The 18024-nt window shown below is 38.3% G+C and overlaps 1 protein-coding gene across 1 annotated transcript in view; it reads left to right on the top strand.

Annotated features, from left to right (window-relative positions):
- Positions 1 to 18024, top strand: part of MARK4 (microtubule affinity regulating kinase 4) — a 3074992-nt gene that overhangs the window by 2107944 nt on the left and 949024 nt on the right. Inside the window, exon 16 of the mRNA XM_044080464.1 lies at positions 8642 to 8724. Within this exon, the coding sequence (XP_043936399.1) occupies positions 8642 to 8724 (83 nt within the window). The remainder of the gene's footprint in view (positions 1 to 8641; positions 8725 to 18024) is intronic.

Here is an 18024-nt window from a genome sequence, read left to right as displayed (position 1 = left end):
GCTTGGATATAGCTAGGGCAATTATTGCTGAAAATGATAGGATCAGGGCTCACTTGGTTACCAAGATTAACAATGTTAATAATGATATTACCAATGACTTGTTGTTTTCCATTGAAACAGAAAAATGTTTATACAATAGTATTTTCTCCCAAATTGAAAATGAATGCATTAAAAACATGAAAAGAAAGGCCCAGAAATTAGAGAGGGATATCAAAGCCTACAGTCAGGGGACAGCTTACCCTAAACCTAGACCATACTTTAATTACAGGGGAGATTCAGCAAAAATTAATGAGGACAATACTTACATCGATTTGGAAGCTGATGTAGGGTTTGAGAATGACAATGGTGAAGATGTTACAAGGGAAATCCCTTTAGAATATGTACCCCCTCTACGCAGGTCAGACAGATTACGGAATCGGAACCCAGCATACCATCCTTACCCAGTTCATCCATACAGGGGGAAATTCAGGAACTAGTCCACTGCCAAAATGTAATAAAACAAAATGGCAATATTTTTGAATTTAACCAATACAAGATTTTCAATTATAGTTCCTTGGAAGTTATACCGGAACTTTTTGAACTTTTTGTAAGAGGTTTCAAGTTTATTCCCCTAAGGAAAGCCAGTATTCCTAGGGCCATAGTTGATTTAAAGCTTTTTTTAAGGAAACAGAATTTGGGGCTTATGTTTGAAGGAACCTGTAGTAATGCCAACACACATTCACAGATAAGGAAAAAGAGTGTTTTCAATCCTCCCCTTCATCCCCAGTTAAGGAATTTAGAAAAAGTGATGGAAAATGAAATCAGGAAAACTGTGGGGGTACATCGAGTGTACTCAAATCTACCAAAAAATGAGATTCATTTATTAGAAAAATTGAAAGGTAATAAAACTATCCGTATTATGCAACCGGACAAGGGAGGAGGTGCAGTTTTAATGGACGCCATTATATATGAGTCCAAAATGAAGGAATGTTTACAAAATACTACCAACTATACCAGAGCCTCTATTAATGAAATCAACATTTCCAAAGCCAAAATCAATTTGTTAATTAATGACTTACTACTTGAGGGTTCTATTGACTTGGACACCTTTAATTTTCTTACCACCCAGAGTCCCAGGGTTCCCTCAGTATTTGGCATTCCGAAAGTACATAAAGATCCAAATGACCCTCCTTTGAGACTTATAGTAGCTTCGGAAGGTTCTATTACCACCCCCTTGGCCAAATATGTGGATATTAAATTAAAAGAATTATCCAACCAGGGCAGTACAGTTTTAAAAGATTCCTGGGATTTTCTGAGACAAGTAAAAGCACACCTCTTTTCAAACAATATAATATTTATTACCTTGGATATCGTGGACCTATTTGGATCTATTCCCCACGACATTGGTCTATTGTGGTTAGAAGAAAGTATGGCACATTACAGAGGTTTTACAACTGATGAATTTAGAACTTGCCTCCTCTTGATGGAAGTTATTTTAAAAAACAATTTCATGTTCTTCCAGGGAGAATTTTTTCGGCAAGAAAAGGGAGTGGCTATGGGAGCTAAATGCTCCCCCACTTATGCCAATATTATTCTTTCATGGTGGGAGAATTTATTCATTAATCCAAGTGAATTTGTCAACTGCTGGGTTTTTTACAAACGTTTTTTAGATGACATAGTCATTTTTTGGACTGATACATTGGAAAGATTCTATCAATTTTTGGAATATATTAAAAGCACAACAAGTTTTTTAGATTTCACAGTCAAGGTTGATTTTGATGAATGTATTTATTTGGATGTTTTACTTAGCAAAAGTGACCACCACTTTATTTCCAAGATACACAGGAAACCTACATTTTCAAATTCCTATCTGCATTTTTCAAGTGGGCACCCCTTTAGTCAAAAAAGGAACATTCTTAAGGGGCAATTAATTAGGACCAGTAGGATGACCTCCGAGGATCAAGACTTTCATAAGGATTGTCAATTCATAATCAATATGTTTCAAGAAAGGGGGTATCCTTGCTATTTAATAGATGAAATACACAAGGTGGTTCTAGAAGGTAGAAAAGGGAGATTTGCCCCCATCCTAGGACAGGATAGTCCAGACATTACAATTCATCCAAAGGAGTCTGGCGATGCTTACAGTTTTTCAAATGCATTCATTATGGACTACACTGGAGATGCAGCGGTACTTAAAACCACCATTAGTAAGGAATGGGATAGGTTTAGGGATTTTACTGAACTTGAATATATAAAAAATCAACCATTAAAATTTATATATCGAAGGGACATGAATCTCAAAAATATTTTTGAGTTCGGGGGAGCCACTTATATTAACAATGAATCACACAAAACAGGTACTTACAAATGTGGTTCTTGCTCCCAATGCCAATACATTCAAAACAATGTTAGTATTTTTATTCCCAGTAGAAAAAGGACCATTTCCTCTTCCAAATTTGCCAATTGTAATACGTCAGGGGTTGTATATATTGCCACATGCCACTCCTGTTTTTCCTTCTATGTGGGAAAAACAGAAAGGAAGTTAAAATCCAGAATATATGAACATGCCTATGAAATTAAAAAGAAACAATGTAAATAATGCACTGTTCGTCATACCCAAATTTGCAAAGATTCTGTTTTTTACTTTTTTGTATTAGAGGTTGTACCAAAGGAAGTTAGGGGTGGCATGTGGGAAACTAAACTTGAATATAGGGAACTTTTTTGGCAGATAACACTGGACGCTACTAAAGAACCGGGTTTGAATGAGATGCTATCAATTATTCCAGTGTTAAAGTTAAGAGCTGCCAAGTTGTAAATTTCCCTATGGCCACTAGATGGTGGTAGTACTACATTAATTTCAACTGTTAACATCCAGTGTTTCACCAAGACAATATCTATTAAAAGTCCTTATTTAAATAAAATAATACATTTTTTCCCACTTTTAATCCATTTTAAATACATTTTCATTCAAAGAATTGAGTATTAGGATAAAGTATTTAATTATTTTTAATATATTTACATTTTAAAATTTTGAAAACAATTTTTGAACGAGGTTTTATTTCAACTAATTTAGTAATAATTAAATTGATTTGCTAATTGATTGATGTATATAAGGTGTGTGTGTTTTTCAATTTGTTGTATTGTGATATTGTGTTTTTTCTGAGGAAGACTTTCGAAAACGCATTTTTGTTGTTACAAGCGTTATTAAATTATTTCCTATTTTATCCTATGGTCACGTTTAGTTTGTTATACTGAACCATATTCAGGATCGTATTGTTTGGGTCTCATACCCTTATTTGGTCTCCAGAGTGAACTTTGTGTGTTTTTCAGCTCTGCACATCACCCTTATTCTTAAAAATCGGTACCAAAACACTTTTTCTCCATTCCTCAGGCATCCTCTCACTTTCCAAGATTTCATTAAACAATCTAGTTAAAAACTCCACTACCATTTCACCTAAACACCTCCATGCTTCCACAGGTTTGTCATCTGGACCAGCAACCTTTCCGTTCTTCATCCTCTTTATAGCTAGCCTTACTTCTTCCTTGCTAATCTACTGCACTTCATGATTCACTATCTGCACATCATCCAACCTTCTCTCCCTCTCATTCTCTTCATTCATCAACCCCTCAAAGTACTCTTTCCATCAGCTCAACACACTCTCCTCGCTTGTGAGTATGTTTCCCTCATTATCCTTTATCACCCTTACCTGCTGCACATCTTTACTAGCTCGGTCCCTCTGTCTAGCCAATCGGTACATGTTCTTTTCTCCCTCCTTAGTGTCCAACCTTTTATACAACTCTTCATACGCCTTAGCCTTCGCCACCTCTCTCTCTGCCATGCACCTCATCTCCTTATACTGTTGTCTACTTTCTTCATCTCTTTGACAATCCCACTTCTTCTTCGCCAACCTCTTTCTCTGTATACTCTCCTGTACTTCTTCATTCCACCACCAGGTCTCCTTGTCCTCCTTCCCCTTTCCAGATGTCACACCAAGCACCCTTCTAGCCATCTCTCTTACTAGCTCTGCTGTAGTTACCCAGCTATTTGGTAACTCTTCACTGCCACCCAGTGCCTGTCTTAACTTTTCCCTGAACATCACCTCACAATTACCCTTTTTCAATTTCCACCATTTGATCCTTGGTGCTGCCCTCACACTCATCCTCCTCTTCTTGATCACCAATGTCATCCTACAAACCACTATCCTATGCTGCCTAACTACACTTTCCCCCGCCACCACTTTACAGTCTCCAATCTCCTTCAGATTGGCCCTTCTACATAAGATATAATCCACCTGTGTGCATCTTCCTCCACTCTTGTATGTCACCCTATGCTCCCTCTTGTTAAAATACGTATTCATCACAGCCATGTCCATCCTTTTCGCAAAATCCACTACCATCTGACCTTCTGCATTCCTTTGCTTAACACCATACCTACCCATCACTTCCTCATCCCCTCTGTTCCCTTCACCAACATGCCCATTGAAATCTGCTCCAATCACCAGTCTCTCACCCTTGGGTACAGTCATCACAACTTCATCCAACTAATTCCAAAATTTTTCTTTCTCATCCTTTGCACACCCAACTTGTGGAGCATATGCACTAACAACATTCATCATTACACCATCAATTTCTAGCTTCATAAACATCACTCTATCCGACACTCTTTTCACCTCCAAAACACTCTTAGCATACTGTTCCTTCAGGATAATGCCTACGCCATTTCTCCTCCCATCCACACCATGATAAAACAATTTGAAACCGCCTCCGATACACCTAGCCTTGCTCCCCTTCCATCTGGTCTCTTGCACACACAATATACCGACCGTCCTTCGGTCCATCATATCGGCTAGCTCTGTCCCTATACCAGTCATACTGCCAACATTCAAAGTTCTGACCCACACTATCACAGTCCTAGCCTTTACCTGCCTTCAGCCTCTTCTCCTCCTTCTGCCAACAGTAGCCCAATTTCCGCCAGCACCCTGTTGGCCAACAGTACTGGTGGCGGTCGTTGTTAACCCGGGCCTCGACCGATCCAGTATGAATTTCTGTACAGTTTTCTGCATGTATGATTTGGCAAAATTTTATGCCGGATACCCTTCCTGACGCAACCCTCCCCATTTATCTGGGCTTGGGACCAGCACAAAGAAATGCACTGGCTTGTGCATCCCCAGTGGCTGGGTTGGTTGATATGATTAGAAAAACTCAAAGCTAGATCTATCCATATACCCAGGTAATTAAATTAATCTATAGTTTCAGTCACTGTTAAATATTCTCCTTTCAATTTGTTTCCAAAATCTCACATGCCTTGCTTTTGATGTATTTATCAGCAAATTATTCTCATGTGCCGAAACGGTCAATTTAGTCAAGTTGTTTTGCAGATATGGGGAAATTCAAGTCATCTGCATTCTGATTGTAGAACACTTCAGATGAAAAAGATAGATCTGAAAGTTACACATGTCCTATTTGGAAGCCATGAATCTGTCCATGTTATCAAGAGTACACCATTACCTAGTTATTCCAATGTGTTGATCAGTTTTTTGTATATGACCCTGTCAAATGTTGAAGTTAAATCTATATAAATGACACTGTAGTGCAATTTTTCATTTATAGCTGCTGCTATATTGTTATAGAACATCATGTTCCAGGTGGTGATGGATCTTAAACATATGCATGCTCATATGTGGTTTCAAGTCCCAGCTATTGCAGTTCTGACAATAACTTATCCAATATTAACTTCTCCATTATTTTTCCAAAACACAAAAGTAAACTTAAGGGTTTGTATGATGCTGGGTTTGTCCCACTCCCATTTCCTTAAAATAAAGGTTTAACAAGGGCATGTCTCCTATCTTGAGGAATATCCCCATATTTACACGACCTAGTAAATAATATATATAATGGTACAGTAAGTTCTTGATGAGGTGTTCTCTGGTCATAATTACTGATTTGTTTGGATCTAGTTAAAATAGTTCTTTTTCCGTATAATCTAATTTGATTTCAGTTATCTGAGGTTACCCAAAGTCACTTGGAAAATGTATCATCCCCTTTGTGGAGTCAAACGTTTTTGCATAAAATTTTGTAAATATGTCTATAATCTGTTGTGTCTGAGAATACATTTTAGAATCTACATGGTTTATCAACTTGTATGTCTTTATTCTTTCCTTAACTTTTGTACGTATAAAATGGTTCCTATTACGCATAATGTCTTTATGTAAATTTTCTTCAGATTTCTTTTGATCTCGTCTCACACTGTGTTTAATTTGTCCAGCTTGTTTATTTCAGTTTCCAATTTTGTAGTTCAACCCCTTTTCTATTTCTTATATTTTTATCTGTCACTTTAACAAATATCTTATTTTTATGGAAATATGTTTTGATGTTGTGTGCTTAGATTCTGACTTTAAACATTTTCTTTATTTTTTGCATTCAAATAATTTTTCTTTCAAAACTTTCCAAATTCCTTTTACAGTTTTTTCAGTGAATGCATCACTACAGTTAGTTATATTACCTTGGTTGTCAATTAAGCACTTATTACCTGTACACATTCATTCTAAGTAAAATGTCACAGGTTTCTGTGTGCGTGTACATGCGTATATGTGTGTGGTATGAATATTCGGTATAGGTTTGTGTAGAGAAAGAGAGCGCTAAAGCAGTAAAGGACATAAGTTGTTGTGTGTAGTTGTGCTGCTTGTTAAACAGACATCAGACCAGATTTTATCAGCACTACACTTGAATGGAGAAATAAAGTGCTGACCAGAACTGTAAACAGACTCAGCTGACATGCCACACTTTAGTACCTTCTAGTTTGAAGTGCACCCAGTATAACATAGTGAGGGCTTCAGAGCTAGGCATAGGAAGTGTGCTGCCTTGACAGATTTGACATTATGATGGAATTTGGGTTTGCAGTTTCGTAAATCCTTGCAGAGAAGGAGTAATTGACATTGCAGACATGTATAGTATTATAGTTCTGCCCCTTTTAATGACTGATTTCATACCTGATATATCGAACAGATCTATCTAATGTATGGAGCTCAGTACCAGAACTTTTAACCTGTGTGGTGTTTGTTTCCTTTAACAACAGGTAGCTGATGTATTGCAGTTCAAGGAAAACCGCAGCAGCTGTCCCAAAATGATTAGGAATGCACAGTAGTACCTACCAGGTTGCTTTTCACCATACTTTGTTTCCTTAAAGGACTTGCTTTAGTTTTGGTAAGGTTATGTTTGAGGCAGGTGTCAATCAGCCCTTTTTCCACGTTTATAAAATAGGCTTAGATTTGGGAACAGCTGCCTGTAGCAGATAGTGCAGGATAAATGACAGCATTATCTTTATACTGGAATGCTGCATGTCTTATGTCACTCTTCCCACAACGTAGTCGTATCTGTGGTGAAGTGGCCAGTGCAGGGGATCACATTTGGATGTTGCCAGATTTGCTGGATCTTTGCCACTGGGGGACTGACTACAGATGGATGGATAGCTTTGAGTGCCTGTGAAAAGTCTTTCCACTGGGAAGGGTTTGGATAGGTATTACTCCGATGAGGTGGGTAGGGTTTAGCTGATATATGAAGTGAGTAACGAGGAGAACAGTGAAAATGGACTGGGAGAATGGCTTCTCATCTCCAGCCAAGTCACATTGGTGACATCCCTGCACCTCACAATTACCTCCTGAACTTCCTCTTGTTTCCCTTCTCATTCATGGTGCATTCTATAAGGTATCAAAGGCTCCATTCCTGGAAGGGTCTGTGGAGTCCATGTACTGCACACTATGGCTCATTATGTGGTCTGTCTTGTGACAAGTTGGGACAGCAGGATGATGAGTGTGTTAATCAGGGAATGACATTACTGCAAGTATGTGACCAGAGCCAGGTGAGGCAGGGACTTACTGATAACCTTTATAAAATAAAATATTAAGTGAAAAAATTTGTAAATGAACATGGTTCAGAGAACAGTAAATCTGTAGAAATCACCTGGTGACCAGGTCATTAGTTTTCATAGACTGGACTGTTCGTAAAGTAATTATTTCTTTTTCAGATGTTAAGTACTTCAGTTATGTGTTATCCCAATATATTTTAGGTGTTGTACTTTCATGACATACCAAAATACGTTGGGTACTTCCCAGGATTCACTGTAGCAGAACTAACCGTACAAGCCTATCATAAAGTATAGTCATGCCAGTAAAATGAGTTTTCCCACAGTACCTTTTTTTGTCATACATTGACACTGGTTTAATGCCTTTACATTGTTTAGCAATACAGGTAATGATGTCCCCATTTGTAGTGAGAAATGTCAGTTACATCTCTCTTCTGTAGTAATACCTTGTCTGTTAAGTATATCTTCATCCACTAACAGTAGATATGCATCCTGCCTTAAGAGTTATTGCAATAGCTTTTCACAGCCGTATAGTGTTACCTACTAGGATCATCACTGCTGTAAAAGTAGATACATCCAGTACCAGCCTCATATTCCATCAAAGTCGACACAGTTTTCTGTGCAGTTTTCAAAGCCTAGCAGAATCAGACTGACAGTGTTATCAGAAATGTACAAGTAGAGATGTTTGACCACGAGGAGCAAGTTTTTCAGCTGTCTGGCTCTCTGCATGCTTAAAACTTAAGAACATGTATTACTGTTTTTCTTTTTTTATCAGCTGTTTTCCTTCTTTCTGTATTTTAGGGTCACTCTTGACCCGTCTAAACGTCAGACTTCTAACAAATCTGTCTGCGGTGCCTCTCTTCCACAAGGATCTAAAACAGTTAGTAAGTCTTCTGAAGTGTTTCTCAGTTTCCTGTTCTGTTACATGCATGATTTCAAAGCTCCCCAGTGGTTTGTAAAGTATGCATGCTTTTCTGTACCATTGCCTGCAAGAATGGTGTGTTGTGTTTGTTGCCAGTATTTTCCTTCTTTTTTAAAACAATTAACAGGGGCATTTAAGTAAGTAATTGTTGACGTTATATGTGGTAATATTTCAGATAAAGATGTTACTTGAGTCTGTCATAATTTGTCAAACCAGATTATATTTATTTTGGTTTAGCTAGAATCATTTTATGTAAAGCTGTTTTAATATGTAGTAGTTATGAAATGCCCCCAATTTCTTTATGCAGGGATGTGTTACAGGGGTTATGTTTAGGCAGATGTATTCAGGGATGTGTTACAGAGGTTCTTTTCTTGGCAGATGACGGTTTAACTATCTGTCCCTCCCTCAAATGATTGAAGTTGAGAAAGACTTCCCAATTGTCTTGAGGTCTGCAGAGATGTCCTGCACTAGATGATGCTCTGTTTCATTGGTCAGTGATGTGACTAGTCCTGCAGTGCAGACTCAAGATTAATGGACAATACACATGTCCCTTCTGAGATATTCATGAATCAGATTAATGCTGGATTTCTGTGTAGAAATGGAAAAGAGCAGTTTTCTTTTGAAGATACTTAGAATAGCATGAAAGGACGACCACCCTTCTCATCCCCTAATCTGTTCGCAAAACATTTATATGAACTGCTGTGTAGGCTAATTGACATTTTTTAACTTTACGTTTCACAAAGTCATACTAATTAGGAATAAAATAGATGTTTTCTTTTATGCAACAAGCCCATGATTTCTACAGCAGGGATATAGGAAAAGAGTAGTAGAGAAATTAGAGAAGAAAAACACTTTCATCAGAAAAACTGTCAAGAGTTACAGACAGAAATTAAAAATCACAAATAGAGCCGGTCATATCAAAACAATGCAGATAAAAAAACATGAAACATTAGTCCACCTGTGAAAAAAGATGCAGCTGAGAAAATGCCACAAGAAAAAGAACAAAAAACATGAAGAATGGAATTGGGAAAGAAAAAATGTCTGATGTGGAGCTGTGTTTATATAGAAAAGACAGCTGCATTAACCACTACACCAATTGCATCTTCAAAAATATTTGAAGACATATGTAAGCAAATGCACCCAGACAAACTATACAAAGAAGGAAATCACACAAAAGTGGATTTTATTTTGAGAAAGAAACAGTTTAGTGACACGTAGATGCAACAAACTGAAACTGAAGTGATTGACCAATTCAGGAATGAGAACTTAATGTGAAAACGCTGATGTAGCAATATAACAATGTGATGAATCAATACATCCTCAGGAATTGATACAAGAGAAAGAGCAGAACACTTTTACTAAGGTATACCACAAAGCAGAATTTTAGAACCTTATTGGTTTGAAAGCCTAGTTAAAATTAAACAGGGGAAAGAACAGGATACAGAGGACAAAAAGGATTCTGTCAACCAAAAAGAGAATGATCTAAGAGAAAAGCTACTTGATTTAATAGAAATGGACAGGCATATTAAAATAGATGAGAAAGACTACAGAAACTGCTAAAAATCCAGATTGTTAAGCAAGCAATAATGCCCAACAGGGTTGTCGTTACTGGGGAGATAATAGGACTTTCCAGGGGGTCCCTGGATGGTCTGTTGTTTTCTCAATTAACACCCATTTTGAAGGGAATTATTGGCTAGATATTGAGCTGATAAATTGCTTTGCATTTGTTTTACTATTATCATATACATATATATATATATTTTTTTACGTTTGATATTTTACATATACGCGCACACACATACACACACATTATGTAAGCTTTTAATGTCTGCACACACAAAAAGTGAGTCTAATATACCCACACACTAACAGATACAGAGACAGAGAGTTACCTTTGGTATGTTTGAACAGTTTTTTATCTATATTCTACCAGCATAGCCAGCTATTTGAAACAGTACACGTTCCGATAATGTTTGCACATTCATTGCTGCACCTTGCATAGAGTATAAATTGTTCTGCATCCAGAACAGTGTTTTGGAAAGGATGAAATGAGTTTACAGAAGGTTTAATGATGTTTTAATTCATGTAGTATGCCTGAGATCTGCTTTTACAGTTTTTTGAAGATAAACTGAGTAACACTGACTCTCTTGTGTAGTAAATATTACAGAGCATTTACTGTTTTGCACTTAACCAGTCTATCAGCCTTACAAGCCTCATTTGCAGAGCCATGGAAGGTGGTATAACTGACCCAATAAAACACAATATCAAAGAATCATGTTAGATATGACTCTTTAACAGTTTGACTTTATGAAGCATAGATTCTCTCTGTTGATGCTAGTAAACTTCAAAAGGATTACAGAACCTGTAAAAAGTGTCTGTAGAGTAGAGTACACATGGCATATCTTGGCCTTCCTAAGCCTTAGCCACCATTCCACATGCTGCTATCATACAGAAACTAAATACTTCACAAATTGGCCCATATGTGGTAAGATGGACAGCAGAGTACTTAAAAGACAAAACCCACACAGTAGAAGTTGCAGTTGCCTCATCAGAAAGTACAAGTGTGCAGTGGTGTCCCTCAGGGTTCAGTTTTGTGACAGCTGCATTTCGGCATTTACTTTTCAGATCTCCAACTAGAAAGCCAAGACATGTGGCTAACAAAGTTTTGAGGTGACTGCAAATTGGGGATTGATGTTTTGTCACTCTCTGAAACACACACACCCTCCAGAATGAACTCCCCAGTTTTCTTTTGATGCACTAAAAGGGGCTCATAGTAAATTATAAAAAGTTTACTCGCCTTGTTATATAGGCAGCACACCACTACAAAATGAAAATATATTCAGGGACCTAGGAACTCGGGTTGATGAAGCTCTTCTTTTTACCATCAAGTAACACTAGTTGTCAGGAAATTATTTTATTTAGCAAAGCTAATTGGTAAAGGAGCATCTTCAAGGTAATCATTCCCTTACAGCCAGCATTCATCAGACAAGTTATCATAAAGAAGTAATCATTCACTTACACCCAGCACACATCAGACAAATTATCAAGGACAGTGCCTTTTTGATATTTCTGTCTCTAGCCACGTAAAATAATTACAAAGACCCCAAAGGTTCCTAACCAAAAACATTACAGGCCTAAATTCCCTGAGCTGTCAAAAGAGGCTTGAAGCTCTGTCCCTGTATTCAGTGTTGTACAGACTTTTGAGGGGAGGTCTGTGTCTCACTTGCTACATGATTAGTAAATCATTTGTCCTGGGTCTCCTGTATCTCTGCAAGTCCAGTATTTCTTCCAAAACTACATTCAGGGACCTAAGTCTTTACAAACAGATACATAAAACATGGTGGAGGGATAAGTTTATTACACAGTGTCTCCCAAACCTCTGGAACAAGCTTCCCCTTCATATTAATCAGCTGAACGTACTATCTTCCTTTAAACATAACCTGTATGACTAGATGGGTAGCCAGAAATGTTCTCTGTGATTGACTTCTGTGTCCCTCTTGGAGGAAGGAGGTGCAGCATGAGGAAAGGTACTGGCAAAACATGAATGATCATAAGACTCAGCCTTAGAATGTCTATGAAATCAAGTCAAAGATGACATCCTTGCTCTGACTGTCAGAAGCATTTTAGAAAGGAGGGGTATGTAAAACAAAGTAGAAGTGGTCATAAAAGAGGTAGGAATAGAAGATGTTGAAAAATGAAATTAAATTTGAATGCCAACAATTTCATGTTCATGGTCTCCACCAGATGCCACCCATGTTTTTTTCCCAAAACTAGGATAAGATGACTGACTTTCAGCTCCTTCATCCTATTTTTCCCACTTAGCCCTACCAACACCCTGCATCTGTTCCCAAACGCAAGTTGTCAGTGACGTGGATGGTCACTCTGCCTCTTCACCATTGAGCTGGCCAAAGTGACTATTTTCTAGAACCCGTAATAAGGAGTTGACATTTAAACTGTATGTTCTGATCTGTGCATTTCTGGTTAATTTTACCTTTTTTTGTTATTATTTCTTGTAACTGTAACAGAGGTGGGAGTCTAAGATACAGGTAATCACAGTGAGTACATAGCCTCTTTAAATGACAGTTTTGTGGGCGCATTCAGCAATGCACTTTGTGAAACATAGTGTCAGTGACTCAACAGCCAACACACTTGCCTTTGATGCTGAAAGATCATAAGGCTGTGGGTTCTAATCCCCCAGCAGGTACTTGGATTAATTTTCCAGTACTGACACTGCAGTGTGGTATACAAGGAGTGTTACACTCATCAGTGTACCATCCTTTGTATGAGAAGTAAAGCTCCATCTGCCCCCTGGTGATGGATGTTGGATTGCATGGCGCTTATTGAAAAAAAAAAAAAGTAGAAGTTCCCTGGTGACATGGCTTATTTTCTCCTAGTCAGTATGACTACCACCTCAGGTCTCTTCTGAAAAGAGGAAACTGGCCTAAAGGGAGTAACAAATTTAGAGTTTGGTCTTAACTTTTGCTTTATACCTTGGAACCTAGTATTTGCTTTTCAAAATCTGATGGACTGTCTTAAGCTCTTCATATCAGTTTTTCTGGGAGCTGTTATTTTATTAATGAGCTATGTAGCTGCTGCTGTACTGTGGATCCGTCTTCCTAAGGACTCCATAACAAGCTCAGTGTATAGCTTTCTTTATGATCATCATCATATTCAGATCAGCTCTGAGCCCTTTCTTATTTGCAATGGTGATGGACAGGTTGACAGACGAGATCAGACAGGAGTCCCCGTGGACTATGATGTTTGCAGATGACATTGTGATCTGTAGTGAGAGTAGGGAACAGGTGGAGGAGACTCTGGAGAGATGGAGATATGCTCTAGAGAGAAGAGGAATGAAGGTCAGCAGGACTAAGAATATATGTGTGTGATTGAGAGGGAGGATAGAGGAATGATGAGGATGCAAGGAGTAGAGGGTGGCGAAGGTGGATGAGTTTAAATACTTGGGGTCAGTAGTTCAGAGTAACGGTGAGTGTGGAAGAGAGGTGAAGAAGAGAGTACAGGCAGGATGGAGTGCGTGGAGAAGAGTGTCAGGAGTGATTTGTGACAGACGAGTACCTGTAAGAGTGAAAGGGAAGGTATACAAGAGGATAGTGAGACCAGCTATGTTATATGGGTTGGAGACAGTGGCATTGACAAAAAGACAGGAGTTTGAGCTGGATGTGGCTGAATTAAAGATGTTAAGATTTGCACTGGGTGTGACGAGCGTGGACAGGATTAGGAATAAGTATATTAGAGGGTCAGCCCAGGTTGGAAGGTTTGGAGACAAAGCCAGAGAGGCAAGATTACATTGGTTTGGACATGTGCTGCGGAGGGGATGCTGAGTATATTGGGAAAAAAGATGCTAAGGATGAAGCTACCAGGTAACAGGAAAAGAGGAAGGCCTAAGATAAGGTTTATGGATGTGGTGAGAGAGGACATGCAGGTGGTTGGTGTGACAGAGCAAGATGCAGAGGACAGGAAGAAATGGAAACAAGTGATCTGCTGTGGCAACCCCTAACGGGAACAGTCGAAAGAAGAAGAAGAAGATCATATTCAGTGTTGCAGTAATGACTCTTGGGAATTCCTGATTGCAGAAGACTCAGTGGCTGGCCCAACTTCCAGACCTCTGTACCTTCCTCATTCAGGTCAAGCAGACTCCATCCCACACAGATGTCAAGATTATGGTGGTATAAGATGGATGACAGCTGGCACCATCTTCAGATCTTTCTTGATGCACTTTCAAGAAAACTGTTTGTGCTGTTATGTTGTCAGTCTGATGATTCAGCCTTCTTTCAGAGGTCAGATAAGAAGTCCGCTAGGGAAATTTGTTTAATCTGTTGTATTTTGCTTATTGTACATTAGTCTATTTAACTTTTATCGGGACTAGAAATCTGATTCTGTGCAAGGAAAAGTTAAGAATTTTATTGATTGAGAGTAGGTGTAATGATTGAGGTTTTTACATTACAAACAGAAGTTACAGAGTTTATCCTCACCCTTGGAAGGGAAATTATCTAGGCTTAAAATGGCCCACAATGCCAGCTAGCCTAGTATATACCTATGAACAAGAGTCAGTATGGGAAATAGGGAATTGCTGTGAACAAGACTGTAGGAAACAATTCATACACAAAGATTTTCAGAATAAGTACGTATTGTGTTTACGTATGCAAGTACATATTCAAGTACGTATTCTGTTTACGTATGGAGCACAATGTGCCTAATTGTCCCCATTATGCACATTTCAATCCCAGAGTAGTCAAGCACAGAGCTAAATTGCTCTGGGACACTGAGGAAAGGCACACACCTAGTCTTGGACTGTTAGGGCAATGGCCAAATCTAGACCCCCCCCCCCAAAAAAAAAATGTACCAGGAGAAGTAGCCAAAGAAAAATCAGATTAGGAATCTAATAATCTGTCGGAGACAGATGAAACTAGGCCCAAGGGCACTGGTTTCAACAACATGTTTTTGCAGCAGTCAAGCTTAAACAGACATCCATCAGCTTACCATTACCATTACCTGGATTAGGTGAACCTTCTCTTGTCTGCTTCTTGGGCTTTCTTTCAGAAGCTTTTGAGGAAGGCCAAAGATTTTATCCAATTTTGGAAAATGAAGGCAGTTTACCTCTTAATTGTCATCAGTTTCTAGGGTCCCATCTCAAAAATGAAAAAAAAAGGATCCTTCCATCTCAGTAGGATTCTGGTACCTCTGACTCTGATACAAATGAATTGTGTTATGTAGGCTAAATATCTCCCTCCCTTTTCCTTTTATGAATCTGATACTAAGAACACACCATCCTCTGTTTTTCTCTCAGAGGAGGTCTCATTTTGTGGTCTCCTTCATAGAACATTGGAAATCTTCAAATGGCAGGCTAAGAAATTGTCCAAAGCAAAGATTGGGTAAAGGGATTTTTCTGGACTTGACTGAATCTAAACATTAGCCATTAGCTAATGTGTCTTTTTTTTTTTTTTTTGTTTATCCTTTGTTGACCAGGTTAGTCCCACTGGGCTAGTAGCTTTTTGAAGGGAGACCTTGAGAGGTTATTTATACTGCTAGGGGAAATTGAACCAGGGCATCAGGAACTTCCTTACTAATTACAACAAGCAGTATTGCAATCCGCAACTCTCATTCCTAGCAGATATACAGCTGGGAGGAGTTGTGTGTACATGAAGTCTCATGGCAGAGAGGGAGCGAGTGTTTGTCTTATGGAAAATGAGATTAGAGAGGATTCAGAAATTCTTTTTTAGCAAAACATTTAGTTCAGCAAGAAGACGCATATAAAGCTGTATTGTGGAATGAAATTTTAAGCAGATTAAATACAGAGGAAGATGAGAATACATAAAATAAAGAAGATGGAGAAGGTGAATTTATATCACAGAGATGGAGACATTAGTAATAAGAAACAGATCTAGGAAAAGACATGACTGGCAAAAGATATGTGGTGAGAATTCAGAATGAATAGGAAGCTTTTCTGGGAAGGTTTGAAATCTGGGACAAAGTTATTTTGCCTTCATGAATTGTACCACCAGAGGTAAGAACATTTCTTTTGATTAGGAAATAAACTTTTTGTAACATTATATCTGAAGATGGGACAGGACTTGATAATTTATTTATTGCCATTTCTTTACCGGGAAAATCCACTGGGCTGAAGGAACCCATTTTCAGTGGAGGCTCAGGGAGAAAAGCTCCGCAAGGTTTTTAGTATAATCGTAAATAACATTCAAAATGAATAGTACATACAAGAAGTGTTAGCAAAATGCAGTGATATTAAGCAAACAACTGAGTAGAATGGATATACTTATATAATATGTACAGATAACACAGTTTAAAGGTACATACAAGTAAATATATTGAAATATATTGTACATTTTTAGTGATAAGCAGTCACATACAAATATTTATAAGGTAATCCAGGAGTCGCAGCCAGCATAAATGGTGCAGGGAAGAGAGAAATTGATTGAGCCATTTACTAGATTGTTGCCTACCTGTTAGTTAGTGAACCAGTTTAGAGTTGAGGGAGAGATACCTAGGGTGGAGAGTTTACTGAGGAGTAGTGTGTGGGAGACTGTATCAACAGCCTTTGAGAGGTTGAGAAAGAGTGAGGATACAAATTTGCCAGTGTTTCTCGCTTGATTGACTGCATCCATAAAGGAAATAAGAGCAGTAGTAGTGTTATGACCTGGCCTGAACCCATGTCGAGTTGGGGAGAGGACCCGGTTTGATAGTAGATAGTGTAGAAGTTGATAGTGGATACATTTTTCAAGGATTTTAGAGAGTGGGGACAGAATAGCTATGGATCAGAAATTAGAAATGTCAGTATTATTGCCACCTTTGTGGAGGGGAAAAATATGAGCTTTTTTCCAGATAGTGGGAAGATAAGACTCTTGGCAGGATCTATTGAGAAGTATGCTTATTGGATAGGCAATGGATCTAGCTGACATTTGGAGGTATTCTGGGGATAAGTTGTTGGGGGCAATGGAGCTTGGTTTCAGTTTTAGGAGAAGTTTAGTTATAGTGGTGATTGGTATGGGGGAGAAAGAGAAGGAAGGAGGGGAAGGAGTGGCAATATACTAAGAAGAATGTGTTTGTGGAAGAAAGTTGGTATTAGAATTAGTTTGGTGAAAGGTGGTGGTAAGTTTGGCTATAGTTTTGATGAAATGTGAGTTAAAGTGGGTGGCTATTTCACTGGAAGTATTCTCAGGAAATGGGCAGGGAATGTTTTTGGTGTCAGGGTTGATTATAGATGAGACAGAGTTCCAAAATTTCTTTGGATTTTGTTTGTAATCTTTTTGGAGTATTAAATAATGTTCTTTTCTGTCAGATATGACTAAGCACTTAGCTTGAATATGAAGTTGTCTAAATTCTATGAGATGAGTGGGATTCCTGTACTTTTGCCATTTTTTCCATATTTTGTCCCTCACAGTCATGATTTGATTGGTAGCTTTAGAGAGCCATATGGTGTGCTTAGTTTTTACTTTTTTTTTTTGTCTTACAGGGGCTAGTTTGTTTAAGATGTTGAGGAATGTGGAGTTGAACTCAACAGCCTGATCAAGGGGCAGGAGTTAGTATATTCCAATTGATATTACTCGGGATTTCATTAAAAGTTAAGGGATTAAAGTTGCTTTGGTTTCTACTTTGTTTATATTGCTGCTGGGAAGGTATTGTGTTGGTTTTACGAAGTACATTTGCTTGTACGTGATCACTAATTGTGCAAGGAAGTGTACCTGCTGCTGAAATTTTATTTGGGTCTGACACCAGTATCCAGTCAAGA

Source organism: Protopterus annectens, chromosome 1.part0, assembly GCF_019279795.1.
Source record: "Protopterus annectens isolate FY-2018-M chromosome 1.part0, PAN1.0, whole genome shotgun sequence".
In the NCBI taxonomy this organism is placed as follows: Eukaryota; Metazoa; Chordata; order Ceratodontiformes; family Protopteridae; genus Protopterus; species Protopterus annectens.
The sequence above is the reverse complement of the archived record's forward strand: the minus strand, read 5'-3'. Positions and strand labels throughout refer to the sequence as shown.